This window comes from Kogia breviceps, chromosome 19 (assembly GCF_026419965.1).
Source record: "Kogia breviceps isolate mKogBre1 chromosome 19, mKogBre1 haplotype 1, whole genome shotgun sequence".
NCBI lineage: Eukaryota > Metazoa > Chordata > Mammalia > Artiodactyla > Physeteridae > Kogia > Kogia breviceps.
Window position 1 is genome coordinate 49653231 of NC_081328.1, and position 15910 is coordinate 49669140.

Sequence of the window (15910 nt, forward strand, 5' to 3'; positions counted from 1 at the left end):
AATCAGAGGAAGTGAGGCTAGTTCCAGTTAGTGGGAGAGGTAACATTTGAGCAGGGCTTTGAAGGATGCATAGGAGTTTGAAAAGCAGTGATGTGAAGAGGAGCAGGGCTGGGGATCAGATCAGTGCAGAACCGTTGTGAGGAAAGGTGGCCAGTGGGAGACCATGAAAGCACCAGAGCAGGAGGAGCTGGGGAGCAGGGAGGTTATGAGCTGGATAAGAGGGTGAATCCATTGTGGAGGGTGGGGGCCCAGGCGAGTGAGCAGTGAGAGCTCATCGTGGGCAAGGATTTCATCAGTGCTGTGCTTTAGGGAGGTCAATCTAGGAACAACTTAGCTGAGGTCCCAGGACACCCTGTCCTGCGCGCATAGTCACAGTCTGGAAGGCTTCCTGGAGGTAGAGGCAAAGGGCTGAGTCTGATCCGAGGGCACAGAGCTCCCTACCTCCCTGATCCTTTGCCCCCACAGCACCAGCTGGCCCTCAGGGGTAAGGGATAGTGAGCCCATGGAGGGCAGTCAGAGCAGGCCCTGCAGGCTGGGGGGCTCCTGGGAGCTCCCAACCCAGCCCCGCCATGGAAGGGCGGAAGGGGATGGGAGTGCCAGGTCTGCAGGAAAGATGGACAGGAAATGAGGCCGAGGGACAACCGGATCTGTGCCTGGAGGGGCTGGATAGGCCGAGACCAGAGGAGGGGGAAGGAGGGAGAAGCGGATGGAGCCTCAGAACAGGGGCTGGCGGGGAGCTAAGACCCGGGGCTCTGCAGAAGCCACTGCAATAGATGCAGGGAACACCTCTCCATCGGGTGGAGGACCCTGCCCTCCACCTGGACTTGCCCAGGACCTCAGGACTGGACGTCCAAGCGAGCAGGTGAAGGCCAAATTTCCCAGCCCACAGAGGGCCTTGCTTCCTCCCCTACAGCCCACTTCTCACCCCGCATTACTTCCAGGCTCAGTGACTTCTGTTTTAAATGAAGAGAATCCTCCTAGAGTCATCCAAGCCCCCACCTCCTCCAAACCTGATCATCCTTCCTCTTTGCAGTATCTGTCCAATGCCCCCGCCTGGTTCAAATGCACCTAAAGGTTCTCAACCTGTGAGCCCTGGGCTCAGAGAGCCCCCTCCCCATCCAGCCAATAGGACACGGAGGAGGCAGGCTCAGCACACTTGTGAGTTCACACGTGTGCACACCCATGACTGGTACATACGCCGACCCCCAGTTCGTGCTCCAGCGGCAGGAAGGCAGCCCCCGCCCCCGCCAGCCCGTGGACCTCTCCACGAAGAGCTGGACTTCCATCTGCACAGAGAGGGGCTGCGGGTCCAGGGTGCTGGCGCCCAGCTCAGACACTGAAATGCTTTTCCCTGGAAAAGCCGCACAGGCCCAACACCAGGCTCCCCAACACCTCTGGACTGCGGCCTCAGCTGGGAATGCTCTTCTCTCCCCATCTTTCCCCGGTTAAATCCCACCCTCTCCAAAACTCAGCTGCTGAGGCCCGGGCTCCCGAGGGCTCTCCCACAGCCCCGCCCACTTGGTTCCACAGCCGCTGTTCACGTCCCGCTCCCGAGGCAGAGCTGGCCTGACCAGTCCTCACGGTCTGGCCTGACCAGCGGCTGCCGCTGGAGGAAGACGTTCTTAGACGTGCCCGAGGCTGCGCCCCGCCCCGCCCGCCCTGACGACCCAGGCCGGTGCCACCCTGAGCAGACACCCCCTGCCTGTCCCCCAGAGCAGGACCACCTCCTCGGGCATGCAGTGCCAACTGTCATCAAGATCTGGACGGTGACGACCGTGTCCCCAGCCACATGCTGTTTGACTCAGCTGAGCGCGAACACCTCACCCCTGACGCAGCTGTATCCGGCAGCAAAGGCCCTGGACCAGCAGAAGATGGTAAGGAAACGGCCTCCCAGACGCTCCCCAAACACCAGCCATGCGTCCTGACATTGGACCAGCGCACCTGGGGGTGGGGGGCGTGGCTCTGCAGGGTCACGTCTGGGGAGATGCAGATTCACACACCAGGGCTGGAAGGGACCTCTTGGCCCCTGCTGCCCACAGCGTGGCCAGCGTCAGAGGAGATTCAGTCAGCCCCTCGGCCCACCCGACCTGCTCGGTCAAATGTGCATTTGTGCAGAATGCAGCTGCTCTACCAACACGCCTACCCCACCCCATCACAAGCCCCCACGTCCACTGACCACAGGAAAATTCTCATTCGAAAGGGAAAACCTGAAAGAACTCAAAGCAAGGACTCGAGATACTCGCACACCCGTGTTCACAGCAGCTTTATTCACAAGAGCCAAGCGGTAGCAGGACCCCAGGCACCCATCAACAATGGATGGATAAGCAAAGTGTGGTCTACACGTAATGGAATATTACTGAGCCTTAAAAAGGGAGGAAATTCTGACACCTGCTACACGGGTTCATGCCCCGGTCTGGGAAGATCCCACGTGCCGCGGAGCGACTGGGCCCGTGAGCCGTGCCCGCTGAGCCTGCGCGTCCGGAGCCTGTGCTCCGCAACGGGAGGGACCACGGCAGTGAGAGGCCCGCGTACCGCAAAAAATAAAAATAAATTTAAAAAAAAAAGGCTACACCACCAGTCAGTGTTGTTATGTGTATGTTACCACCATTAAATATAATTTTTAAAAATCCCAGAATGTTCTGCTGTTCAACCCAAAGGACACTTACTGAACATTTACTGAGCTCCGAGTCCCGGGACCAGAACTGGACCCAGCTTTCACTGGGCTTCCAACCTAGCCAGCACCTTGTAACACAGCCCATGGGGCCAAGACCCTCCCTGGGGGGCAGTACCAGTGTCCCACGGGATGGGCACCACCTCCCCTGTGAGCTCCCCATGAGCACAAGCCCGGGTTTGGACCCTCCGAGGATGGTAGCCAAGCAGAACACCCCCGCGTGGAGCTGTAAGCAGGAATCACGGGGCTCCCTGGCCTGGGACCCCCTCCAGGCAGCCCCGAAAATATTAGCATGCAGAGATGAGGCGTTCTCACGCTCCCTCTGCATCTGGCCACAACCCTCCCTACCTGGGAAGGAAGAAGAGGAAGACAAGACCCTCCTGTGCAGAAAGCCCCTCCTCACCCGCTGCCCCGGGGGTACCAGCAGGGCAGTCACAATCCCCTCCTGAGCAGGAGCCTGCCTCCCCACGGCCCAGTGACCACCAGCCACCAAGAATGTGACAGCCTGGGGCTTCCCTGGTGGCGCGGTGGTGGAGAGTCCGCCTGCCGATGCGGGGGACGCGGGTTCGTGCCCCGGTCCGGGAGGATCCCACGTGCCGCAGAGCGGCTGGGCCCGTGAGCCGTGGCCGCTGGGCCTGCGCGTCCGGAGCCTGTGCTCCGCAACGGGAGAGGCCCACAGCAGTTAAAGGCCCGCGTACCGCAAAAAAAAAAGAATGTGACCGCCTGTCCTTGGGTCTCAAACCCATCCAGCCCCGACACAAGCCTGCCCCGGTTCCTGCCCCCAAGTCCTGGGCTCACAGCAGAGGTTACACCACGGCCTTGTGGACCAATTAACAGGGGCCCTCCACAACCCAGAGATTCTTCGCCGAGTCTAACTCAAATCCAACTTGCTGCATCTCGGTCCATGCTCCGTGGACAGAAAGAGCTGCCAGTCCCCTCCCCTGAGCCTTCGGAAGTATACGCGCCCCCCCTCTCAATATTCAGCTACTTCCTCCAAGACTCCAGGGCAAAGCCAGCTCCCCACCCCCCAAATCACTGCAGCTCAGAAGGCCAGCACCTGCTACTCACCCTCCTGGCTCTTGGGTGGGGCCTCGGCCACGGGCGGCTGGGGCTTGGGCTCCAGCCTGCTCTGCAGCTGAGACATCGGGGTGGGTTCCGAATTCTCCAGGGTCTGGGGTGGGATGGGGGAGGCGGGCCCCTCGGCTGGCTTGGGCACCTGGATCTCGACCCTCTTGGGGGCTGCGTCGGCGGTGGGGATGGCGGGCACCTCAGGGATCTTGGAGGCGGGGGTCTCCATCCTCCGGTGGGCTGACTCCTGGGGCTTGACTATGGTGATCTCCGTCCTCCGAGGGGTGGGCTCTGGCGTCTTGTGGCCCAGTGCCTCAGCCCGCTTGAGCCCGAACCGGGACGGCCCAGCGGTGCCGGCGTTCTCTACCTGCTTGGACGAGATGTCGATGGAGATCTCGGTGCGCCGAGACACGGGCTCGGCCTTGGGGCCCGAGAGCTCGACCCTCCGCAGGGCAGCCTTGGGGGATCGCTGGCTGAGGGAGTCTACATGGCGGGCCGCGGGCTCTGAGTTCTTCACACCCAGGTCCTGGAACTTCTGCGTGGAGCTGGCCACAGAGGCCCGGAGCAGGGGAGTCTGGACCCTCCGGGTTGGGGTGGAGTTGGGCGTCTCGACCTCCTCGACCTCAAAAGATCTTTTCAAGGCTGAGAGAGAAAGCGAGGAGAATGTGGTAAGTAGACGGCTCGGGAACCCCTGGGAACATCCCGCTATCCGTGAACAGCAGACGGCAGGGGCCCCTACGGCAAGGGGCCCCTGGGAAGACTCTTGCGCCCTTCACCTCTCAGGAAGAAGGGAGGGCAGCCCCACTCTACTAGGGCACTGAGGCACCAGCAGCCACGTGTTCTGGGAGACAGAGAAAAGGCGGAAGCTTGGAGGACGCCCCCTGTCCTCTCTGTCCTGCCGTGGCCACGGTCCCGCCAGCTCCATTTTCTATAAGGATGCTCTGGCTCAAGCGAGGGGCCTTTGACTTCTTTCCCTCCTCACCTCCACCCAACACAGACACCCTCAGCAAACACCACCAGCAGCAGCAGAGGTGGGGAGGTGTCCCCAGTAATAACAGCCACGACCCTAACCAATCAGAATCTCGATGGGGGGACCTCCCTGGTGGTCCAGTGGTTAAGACTCTGCGCTCCCAACGCAGGGGGCCCGGGTTCGATCCCTGGTCAGGGAACCAGATTTCGCATACACGCCGCAACTAAAAACATCCCGCGTGCCGCAACTAAGATCCGGCGCAGCCAAATAAAAATAAATAAATAAATACAAAAATTCACTAGGAAAAAAAAAAAAAAAAAAAGAATCTCGATGGGAATGTCACCACCATATCAACAACAGCATGGACAGCCAACGCTGGAACTTTTAACACAGGCAAGGCATTGGGCTTACTGTGCATAAGCACATTTGCTCCCCACCCTAACCCCATGGTGTAAACGATGCTATAATCCCCTGATACAGATGGGAAAGCTGAGGCCCAGGTGCTTAAGCAAAGTGCACAGTGGCGTGGAGTGAGTAGCAGAGCTGGAAGATGCATCCAACTCCGAGGCCCAGGTTCTCCCTCCTTTCTGGTGGGATAATGGAGATCCTGGGCGGAGTTCACACCGCTGCCTTTCTTAGTCCTCACACCGGCTGCTTCTGCCTCCATCCTCTACCACCTGCCCCAGCCGGACCTGGGCCCACGCAGGACACTGACCACCCGACTCCCACCCCACAGCCCAGCATTTCCACCCGGCCACCCGCCATCTCCGCCAGGATCTGCTCCCTCCCAAGGCGGTGGGGACAGTACCTGAGAAGCCACTATCCCCGCAGCCGTGCTGCAAACGAGAACCAGCTGCTCCCGGTTACAAAGACCAGAGTGGGAAGGGGCCCGTGGGACAGGAACACGCACCGGCTCCTCCCCAGCCTGGCCACAGCGCGCCCTCAGCGACCCCTGAGGGTGTCTTTCCCCTCCCCCTCCCCACCTCACCTCACAGCCCCGGGAGCCCAGGATTACAGGGATTTCCACCCCCCGGCCCGCAGCTGGTCCCCAGCCCCCAAACACCAGCTCTCAGGGCCATTCTGAGCGGCCCCTCCCTCCAGTCTCCCTTCCTCCAAATTCCAACACAGCCCTCATCTCCTCCCCGTGGACATTACCTCCTCCAGAAGACCAGGGTGTAGTGGGTGGCTGAGTGGGTGGGTGGCCAGGGGCATGTGTGCTCTGAAGCACTGGATGTAGGGGGAAGCAAAGGAGACCCCAGACCCTGATACCTGGCTGCCGCAACTACCAGTTCCCCAAACGTGACACCCCTGGGGGACTCTGTCTAAGCCCTGGGCACACCTCCTTCTCGGTGGACAGAGGGCACAAAATCCTGGGTCACAAAGCTCGACCGTCCCCGAGGCCCTGCAGGGGTGGGAAATGTCCTCCGAGGGAGGGAGCTGTGTAGATTTCGGGAGCGGGAACATCACCACGCAATGACTCAGGGACACACCTGCTGTTGAGCTTCGATGCGGCCAAGGAGGCATGTGTGTGCAATGTGGCCAGGGCGCCTGATTCAAGAGAATCTGAAAATCTGGATTTTTTTTTTAATATGTTTTCTCCTGATTTTTAAACGCTGGCACAAACAAGGCAAAACAACCCCTTTAAAAACACTGTGCAGTCAAAGGAAATCACATCCAAGGGCTGCACTCGGCCAGCGGGCCCTGCCGTGACCTCTGGTTGATAGGCACGTGGCCGAGTGCGGCAGGGGTGTGTGCCCGTGCAAGGACCCCACCTGGCGCAGCTCTGCCTCTCACCGGGGGCTGTCCAGCAAGATATGCAGGGTACAAACTGCCCATCCAAAGAAGCCTCAAGTGCCCAGGGAGAGGTCAAGTGCCTGCTAAACTGGCCAGAAAGTCCAGGGCTGAGAGCCCAGAACTCTGTCCTCTCATGGTTCCCAGGGCCTCCCGAGACATCTGGTCTACCCCCGGCCCGAGAGCACTGTCCAAAGCATCCCTGATGGTGGCTCCTGACTGTCTGTGAGCTCCCTCGAGGAGGGGTCCACACCCCAGCCACCTAGGCATGTGCATGTCCAAGAGTACTTGGTGTTAGCTCCTTGGGGCCAAGTTGGGAGAACAGGAACTAGGTGGGTGAGGGCTCTCTCCCAGCTTTGCCCCACAGGAATAAGACGACCTTTTCCCGGGAGTCCCGACAAGGTCTGTGCCCCTGTTTGGAGAGCCCCCTTCTTGGGGAGCCCATGTGAATGCACCTCCAACTGCAACTCATGAACTAAGACCCTGCACCAAAGCAAAGGCCTCCCTGAGTCGGGAGGCCCTATTCGGCGATGACTTGGAGCCAGACAGGCCGGCACACAGATCACTGCTCCCCGGAACACAAAATCTACACAGAACCCACACACCCGGCCCCATCCGCCACCCTCTCCTCTCTTCGGCTGCTCTGTGTTTCTTCCTGGCACGTGACACTCCCTGGGCCCGAATCATCTGCACGCTTAGCACTCGGCTATATTATCTATCCAGGCATTCACTGGCCAGCGCCAACACCCCCATCAGTCTAGTTCTCTCTGAGAGGCCAAGGGCTGTTCCCACCATCAGGACGGTCACTGCTCAGCAAACATCCAGGGCTGATGGGAGTTCTTGAAGGCTTACGCCATCCCCACAAACAAGCACTGCCCCCACCCAAGGACTTCAAGTCCCCCCACTAAAGCCAGGCTCACTCTTGCCTCCTCCCGAAGTCTGCCATGGTGGCCCCATGCAGTTCACTCCACTCCCTCCCGTGTCATCCTGATCACCCCAGTCTGCTGCGATTGACTTCGGGGGTGGGGGCTCCCTGGGAAGAGAGCCGGAGTCCTCTCCTCTGTTACACCGCGAGCCAGCCCGCCAGCCCTCCAGCCCTTCCTGGGCCTCGGGTGCTTCTTCTACACAACGTAAAGGCCAGACCAGATCACAGGTTTGTAACTGTGGGCCCAGAGCAGGGAGGCACCAGGCCCTCAACCCCATCTCAGCCTGAGAAGTTTCACTCTCCTCTAAGGTTCTGTAGGGAGTTGAACAGTGTCCCCCCCCAACCCAAAAGCTACGTCCAAGTCCTAACCCCCAGAACCTGTGAATGTGACCTTACTTAGAAAGTCTTTGCAGATGTAATCAAGGCAAGGATTCAAGATGAAATTATCCTGGATTTAGGGTGGGCTCTGAGTCCGGTAAGTGTCCTTATAAAAGAAAGAAGAGGGAGAGCTGAGAGACACGGAGAAGAAGGTCATGTGACAACAGAGGCAGAGACTGGGCTGATGCAGCCGCAAGCCAAAGATGCCTGGAGCCATCAGAAGCTGGAAGAGGCCAGGAAGGATTCTTTCCTAGAAGCTTTGGAGAAAGCTGGCGCCGCCAACACCTTGCTTTTGGACTTCTGGCCTCCAGAACCATGGGAGTAAGTTTCTGTCCTTTAAGCCACATTGTTTGTGGTCATTTGTTACAGCAGCCACGGGGACCGTTAGAGGGATGAAACCTCTGGGCTACAAGGTGGTCTGGGGCTCTTCCGCTGGTGCTGTCACGCCCACTCTGCACCCAGCCCCACTCAAGAAACGCCCAGGGACGTCCCGTGGTGGCCCAGTGGTTAGGACTCGGCACTTTCACTGCCGTGGGCCCAGGTTCAATCCCTGGTCAGGGAACTAAGATTCTGCAAGCCGGGAGGTGTGGCCAAAACGTAAAAAAAAAAAAAAGAAGTAGAAACGTCCAACGGATGGACCAATGGAAGCGTGGCGGAGCTCCAGAACTGCTGTATCAGGCACCCAGAGGAGGAAAAGCTGACTCCTTTTCCAGGAATCACACAAAACCCCGGACGGTAGGAGAAGTCATCACGAGAATAACATTGCTCGAGATTTACACCGGAATATTTGGTGATGAAACCAAAGATCATTCTTTAAGGCAGGCTGTGCGAGGGATACCCTAGGAGCGGCCGCCTCTATACAGAGGATGTCATGACACAATTAGCACCCAGCTGGGAAGAATTAGGAGACGGCTTGTCACGAAGCTGGCAGGACAGGGTCCCCCAGCATCCCATACCCCAACGGAAGTCCTAAACACATGCTCCAGGCCCTGCCCCAACACGCACAGCCACCCCTCCCTTTCCAGGGTCAAACTCACCCTGGAAACTCCTTTAACTTCCTCTGTGGAGAATGGCTAGGATCCACCACGGCAGTGGGTGCTTTTTCCACTTTACTCTTCTCCCCACCCCCGGCGGAGAGGCAGCCCAGGGGGTCCAAGTGCGGCCGAGGAAGCCAGCAAGAGTGCAGACCGGAGGCCCTTACGTGGCTGCATCTGATGGGGGACCGACAGGCAGAAACGTGGCCTTTCACTGGACCAGGGCAGTGGGGAGTGGCGCTGTGCTGCTTCCTCTTTTGTCTGCAGGATGCTAAATGCCCTCAGAGGGCAGGCAAGAGACCGCCCCCCGCCCCACAACAGCCCCAAAGCTGGACGGGACAAACTGCATGTCTGCGGGGCACCAAACAAACATGGGACCAGGCTGTACTGGGGGGGTCCCCGAACTGCCACTCGGAGGGAAAAGGACTGACATCTCCCACAGGGCACGGGGGGCCCACCCATCCTCACACCATTTCCCAAGTAAGAACGCCCCCGTTCTCCCTCTCGTGAAATCAAGAACCCCCAAAGCCGGGCTTGAACGCTGCTTGCCCCCCAGTGAGTCCTCCTCATGAGGAGGCCCCCATCAGCCCTTCCCCACGAGCACATGAGCCTGAAGACTGCCGTGCCCTTTGGCCCACTGCTGGGAATTTACCCCCAGGAAATCATCAGACGTACAGAAAGATTTATGTACGGGATGTTTGCATCAGCATTAAAACAGCAAATGCTGGAAACAATTCGAAGTTTACGTAGATTTTTCTGAACCCATATGCCAGAGTCCTGCAAAGTCATCAAAATCACGGTTCTGAAGATGAGAAATGCTGAGAATACTAAGTAAAAATAGCAGGATCCAAGATGTATGCACGGGCCTGACTTCATCTCACACACACATGTGCAGGGCGCACGCACGTTCGAGGAAAACAGCCGTCTCTGGATGGAATTAAGGTGGCCGTTTAATTCATTACACTTTCCTGCCTTTTCCCAAGGTGCCTATGCTAATGTGGGTCACTTCATAGTTTCAGGGGATGAGACCGTCAACACTGCTCTTAAAAAACAAACCTTGCTAAGAAGAGGGGGAGGGTGTGGAAAACTGCGCCTCCTGGCCCAGCCTCTCCCGGTCCATCAAACACCTACGGTCTTGGCTGTTGCAGAGGCCGGGCCGCCTGGCCAGCCTGGCCAGATGCAAACCTCCCGTCGCCGTGAGCATGGGGGTCGAGGCAGGGGCAGCCTGGATCTGGGCCTGTTTAAGGAGGAATGTGCGGCACACAAGAGGCCATTGTGAGCGCCCCCGCTCTGACCGCAGGCACGCTGCCTGCCCGCAAGCCTCTCCCCGCTCCAGGAACACTTCCTGGAGCGCACCGCGGGCCTCCGTCTGGGGAGGGGACACGGGGTGAGCCACAAAGCCCTGCTCCAGCCTGGGACAAATGTCATGCAGGGAACTGTTAAGAGGACAAGGTCCAAACAAAGCCATGGTCAGCTCCAGCGGGAGGAGCGACGTGGCCACTGCCCAGCTCAGGGGTCTGATTCTGGGCTCAGGCTCCAGGAGCGTGGCCCCTGGTGAAAGTGAGTCTCTTCCAGGCAGCAGCAAAGCAGGTTCTGTCCTGACAGAAACAACGGCCACCTGGGAGCCAGGGTGAGACACCCAGGGAACACAGGGTGCCAGGCGAAGGGCACCTCCTTGCTCCCTGGCCTGAGGCTGCAGCGAAAGGTCACAGGAAAACTCAACCTTGAAGCTAAGCGCATGGGCCGTCAGACTCAACAGAGTTGAGTCTGGAGCGTGTGCGACCCCTGGGGCGGCCTGGATGCAACCCCCCAATTCCTGCTCTCCCGTGAGGACAGGGAGCTGGGGCTGCAGCTGGGCGGACAAGCTCCCTCCAGGGCAGCAGGGAAGATGGAACAGGGATCGGTGGGCCAACGGGCCAGTCCCTGAAGTAACAATCCTCCGAAGGAAAGGAGCCCAAGGCCACAAAAGCAAGATTTGGTCCCGGCGGAAGAACACATTCGCTGGGGAAAACGGGGCAGGGCAGGGCCAGGGGGACAATCCCAGGCAGAGGGCAGGGCAGGACAAAGGCCCCGCGTGCCCCGGATGAGCCGAGAGCCGGCCGGACGTGGGGGCCTTGCAGCCTGGATGCACACCGGGCTCCTGCTTTCGGGGCCTAACGCAGGGGCTCCAACAGGCGGCGGCACAACCACAGTCACCTCCGGGCACCTGCTTCCCCACGTGTCACGCTGAGGCGCTGACACAGTGGTGCCCGGGCAGCAAACGCGACCGTTGTCGGTGTAGCCGCCATCTGTGTATGCACCCCGGGGGGTGGGGGTGCACACGTGCACGTGTGGTCGCCCCACTGGTGGCCGAGGCTGCACGTGCCTTACCCCCGGCCATCACACCCACGGCCAGTATCTTCCCCTGCGCCCCCCTGGTGCCCCCCTGGTGCCCAGGCCCAGAAGGCAGGAAGGGGTTAACAGTGCTTCCCTGGCACTCAGCCTTGAGGCAGCAACTGAAGGGTAAACACTCTGGGGGGCTTGGTGCAGGGTCCCCCAGCACCCCCAGTGGTGTCTCACTCCCATGTCTGGGGACCACCTGGGATCACCTCCCAGCTGAATCCCTGTCTCAGGAAGTGCCTCGGGGGTGGGGGTGGGGGTGGGGGACGGGGACCAGTGGAGGAGGGGCAGGGCTAAGAGGGCAGGTGAGAGCAGGTGGGGGGCGGTAGGCTCAGGGCGGGGAAGAGGATGCAGATGGGGAAAGTGGGAGGGGGTGTCCTCAGGAAGTAAAATAGTCCAAAAGGAAGGGCTTAAAATAGACACAGTGTTTGATTTGAGCAGAGCCTGGACAGGGACACATCAGTAAACAGCACTGTCAGCGGGTGGCCCTGGGTTTCCCACTGAGAAACACAAGAAACCAGCCAAAGTCCAAACAAAGGAAGAGACAAGGCCCAGCACTGGCACTCTCAGCTCAAAATCCTCCCCTCGGGCCTCTCTCCCCTGCCCTCCTTGGGCAGGCCTGGCTGGCTGGGCTGCAGGGCCAGCGGCAGCCCAAGAACCCTGTCCAGTGCCAGCCCCGTCCCGCTTCCCGCTCCGGCTCCGGGTCCCGGAGTGCTGGCCGAGGGCACTGGCCGCCCTGGGCTTAGCTGCACACATGGCTGAAGGCGGCACACAGCCCCTGCTCCCGGCCCTGACCAGATGCGGGCCTGCATCTCAGCACCCTGCACAGCCCCACAGTGACGGCCTGTGCGCTCTGGACAACAGGACCAAGCTGAGCCACTTTCCCTCAGCCCTGAGGGGCCGTGCGGGGCGAGCCCAGTGTCCCTGAGAACTGGAGGTTCACCAGGGGGCTCTTAACGCCCAGGTGAAAGATGCGAGGTCAACCCCTCCCCCGCGCAATTTATTTTGAGGATCGTGTTTTACTTTGGCTGTTAGGACACGGGCACTGCAGTGGGCCTTCCTGCTCCCCACGGGCAGCCCCCCGGAGGCCTGGCCCACGGCCCGCCCTGGAACAGATACGTGGGAAGGAGGTCTGCTGTGCCTGCCCGTTGGGTTCCCAAGTGGGGCCAAGAGAAAGCAACAGGCCCCCTCCTCCCTTCCCAGGCTGCTACTCACTGCAGGGGGACCCTCCAACGCAGCCCTTCCCACCCATGACATTTCAAGGCACAAAAAGAGCGCACAGGTGATCTCTGGCCCCCTCAACTCGGGGCACGAACAAGACCCCTCACAACGGGCAGGGAGCCCAGTGGCAGCTGTGGTCAACAGGCAGCCCTCGGATTACAGACCTTCTCTTAATCCCCGAATTCATCCCGTTAATTTCTCCCTGGAAAAAGCTCCCGAGCGCCCTGGCTAGCAAGGACACAGGCAGAACCAGCCCTCCCCAGCCCAGCTACACAGTGTATTCCACCCAAGATGGGTCCCGTCCGATTCCTTCACAGGGCTTCCAAATCTCACGCCGTCTGCAGAGGACACCGGTCCAACAGTGGCCCCCCAAATGGTCTGAGTCCTAACTCCCGGAACCTGTGAAAGTGATGTGGGGAAAGGGTCTTTGCAGATGTAACTAAGGCAAGGATCTCGAAGTGAGATCATCCTCGATTAGGGTGGGCCCTAACTCCATGACAGGTGTCCTCATAAGAGACGGAAAGGAAGACACACAGAGGAGAAGGCCGTGTGAAGACGCAGGGACGCACACACAAGCCAAGGGACGCCGAGGATTCTTGGCCGTCACTGGAAACTGGGAGAGGGGCCTGGAAGAGCCTCTCACTCGGAGTCTCCAGAAGGAACCAACGCTGCCCACACCTGACATCCTACTTCTGGCCTCTAGACCTGGGAGAGACCAACCGCACTGCTACGTTGGAAGCTCCCCGGCCGGTGGCACTTTGCAGCTGCAGGAAGTTCACGCATCAAGAGAACAGATTTTTCGGCTGCCGTGGCCTTCCTGTTCAGCCTCCTCGGCCTCTGTTGATGCCGAAGCCACTTTCCGCAGTGACTCACCAGCTCGGGGAGCAGCACACGGGTGCCCTGGAATCGGGGCTGGCTGGCAGGAAGGACCGCTCTCCTCTCAGCCTGCGCCAGCCATCAGGTCACCCCAGACCTTCAGAGCTGCCAACGCCTGGGCCAGCAGCCCCTTCCTGCCGCTGGCTGCCCCCTGGCCTCCGAGCCTCCCCCGCATCTTCCTGGGGCAGGGCCCTTGTGTCCAGCCCACCTGGGACGTCCCAGCTCACACCCATTGTTCCACTGTCATCCATCGGGGCCCCCTGTTCATTCCCAACAGGGCCCCATCGGGGCAATGAATTATCTGGTCGGCCTACCCAAGGCGGGTTCATTGCCGGTGTTCCCCTCCCTGACGTCAGAGAAGGGTCTTGGGGTGACGGCTCTCAGGGCTGGGGAGCAGCCCGACAGCGGAGAGCCGGGCAGGCATCACGGGACAGCCACATAGCAACTTCTGCTTCAAGAAATCTCTCAACACAGAGAAAAGCCACAGCAAACGCCCCGAGGAAGCCACTTCTCAACCTGGGGCCTCTTCTCGCTCCGACCATCTCCCGGTCCCCCTGGTTCTGGCGACAACGGGGTCATTCCAGGCAGACTTTAACAGTCACCCTAAGACGCTGGACTTCCTTCTTTCCTTGATGCAATTAAAGTTATGGGAACATGAGCACATTTAGACCCATCTGTCCTCCCCCTCTGAGGCCAGCTGTGGGCTCTCTCCACTAAAAGGACAGAAGGAAGGGGGCTGAAGCCGCATGTGAGGAGATGAGGGCCAGATAGGGGAAGAATTTCCTGACCCAGGGTGGGGACGCTGGGGGGGGGGGTGGCCATGCTTCCTGAAAGGCCGAGGAGGAGGGCCTAGGTGCGGCCCAGCCTGGGGGGAGAGGAGGGGACAGAGGACCTTTCTGGCCTCTGAGGGTCAAAGGTCCCCTGATAAATGGCAGCCTAGGAGGGCAGGAGGGAGCCCCTGGGAGGGGACTGACTTCGAAACCAAAGCCACAGGCTGCAGCTCTGAGGGCTCAAAGGTTACAGGGCCCTTTAATCCACAACAACGCCCCTCTTGCCCTGGCTCCAGGTTGGAGCACAGCCCCTCCCCCAACAGGAGGGTTCCGCTGAGGGCTGTTCCCAGGATGCCCCCCCCAGCCCCGCCCCCCCCCCCCCCCCCCCCCGACCACAGAGCAAGGATCACCCCGTCCGCGAAAAGACTGCGAACAAGCTGGCCTGCTCACAGCCGTCCGTGCCCCTGCTGGCTCTTTCCCACACGACTGGGCTGGGCGCGGAGCAGGACCCCAGGGCCCCCGGGTGCACGGGGCGGTCTCAGCTCCACGGCACCGGGCCGGGCTGCCAGGCTGGCGGTCAGCGTGACAGCCCATCCTGGTGGAGCTGCTGTTCCCGTCTCTGTTCTCCGCGTAGCGGGTGGTGGCTGTTCCCTATCTACCGGGAAGAGGAACGGATCCCGCTGACTACTGCAGGAAACGGTAGAAACACTTAAAAATGCAAATAATAATAATAATAATAATAACGAAACAAAACCCTAATACCAGGGGCTGCTGGGCCCAGCTGGAGCCCTGCATTAATCACGCCAGAGGGACAGTTGCAGCTCCCTGTGCTGTGGCCTGAGGGCGGGCGCAGGCGGGTGCCGCCCAGGCCCGTATGAGCTCTGGCTTAATTACAGGGGAGGGTGGCTCTGGGAGCAGAGTTCAGGCCCCGGTCAGAGCGGCAGCCAGGAGCCCAGCTGCTCCCCAGGCCTCTGAGGAATGGAGTGGGTCACAGCGCACGACCCCCAACTAGCCGAGCTCCACTGGGCGAGAGGACGGCGTCTCCGTGACCACAAAGCCCTGCAGGCACCAAGGCCAACTCGAGGGTTCAGGAGGACTTGGTCTCTACCCTCAAGGACACAGGGGTAGAGGGGGTTGGCAGAGAAGGAAGAGTCCAGAAAACTGACAGGAGGAAGTGGGTTTGTTGTGTGAGACAGGCCACAGCTGGACCTTGAGGAGATTCTGGAAGGGGCTCCCAGGGGCTGCCCAGCTGTTCCAAAGAGCCCTGGTGGGGCCTGAGTGAGGCCGCCTCCAGGACTCCTCTCGAGGCCTTACCGGGCTCTCATCAGCAACAGCCAGATCCTGGCCGACTCAACACAGCCACCTGGAACTTGGGGAGAACCCTGGAAACCTAAAGCAAGCTGGGCAAGGCCTCTAGGCCCGGCTGCACCGCCAGGCAGAGGGTCGGGGACGGGGCACCCTCACGTTCCGGGGATACGGACGGGGAGGCTGAGGCTCACGGAGACCATCGGTCAAAGTCACGCCATTAAGCCCGTCCAAGCCTGGTCTCCCGACCCACACCCGGACGCTCTGCTGCCCCCAAGGTGGGCTGATGCAGAGGGGCAAATGGGGCTCCCCACAAAGATTGTTCCATGTCCTAACCCCCAGAAGCTGTGCACGTGGCCTTATTTGGAAATGGGGTCTTTAAAGATGTAATTAAGAGCCTTGAGATTAGATTACCCTATATTTAGGATGGATCCAAAACCTGAGAGTGAGTGTCCTCGTAAGAGCAGAGACAGGGCTTCCTTGGTGGCGCAGTGCTTGAGAGTCCTGCCGATGCAGGGGACA

General features: G+C 60.0%; 1 protein-coding gene and 1 non-coding gene across 11 annotated transcripts in view; one reads left to right on the top strand and one right to left on the bottom strand.

Moving 5' to 3' along the window:
• SEPTIN9 (septin 9) overlaps positions 1-15910 on the bottom strand; it is a 194234-nt gene that overhangs the window by 75594 nt on the left and 102730 nt on the right. For all 10 annotated transcript variants that reach the window (XM_067021240.1, XM_059048824.2, XM_059048826.2 and 7 more), the window contains one exon: positions 3740-4381. In XM_067021240.1, coding sequence (XP_066877341.1) covers positions 3740-4381 — 642 coding nt within the window. The remainder of the gene's footprint in view (positions 1-3739; positions 4382-15910) is intronic.
• On the top strand, positions 4836-4908 carry TRNAG-CCC (transfer RNA glycine (anticodon CCC)). Its single transcript has one exon. It is a non-coding gene; the product is annotated as a tRNA-Gly (tRNA).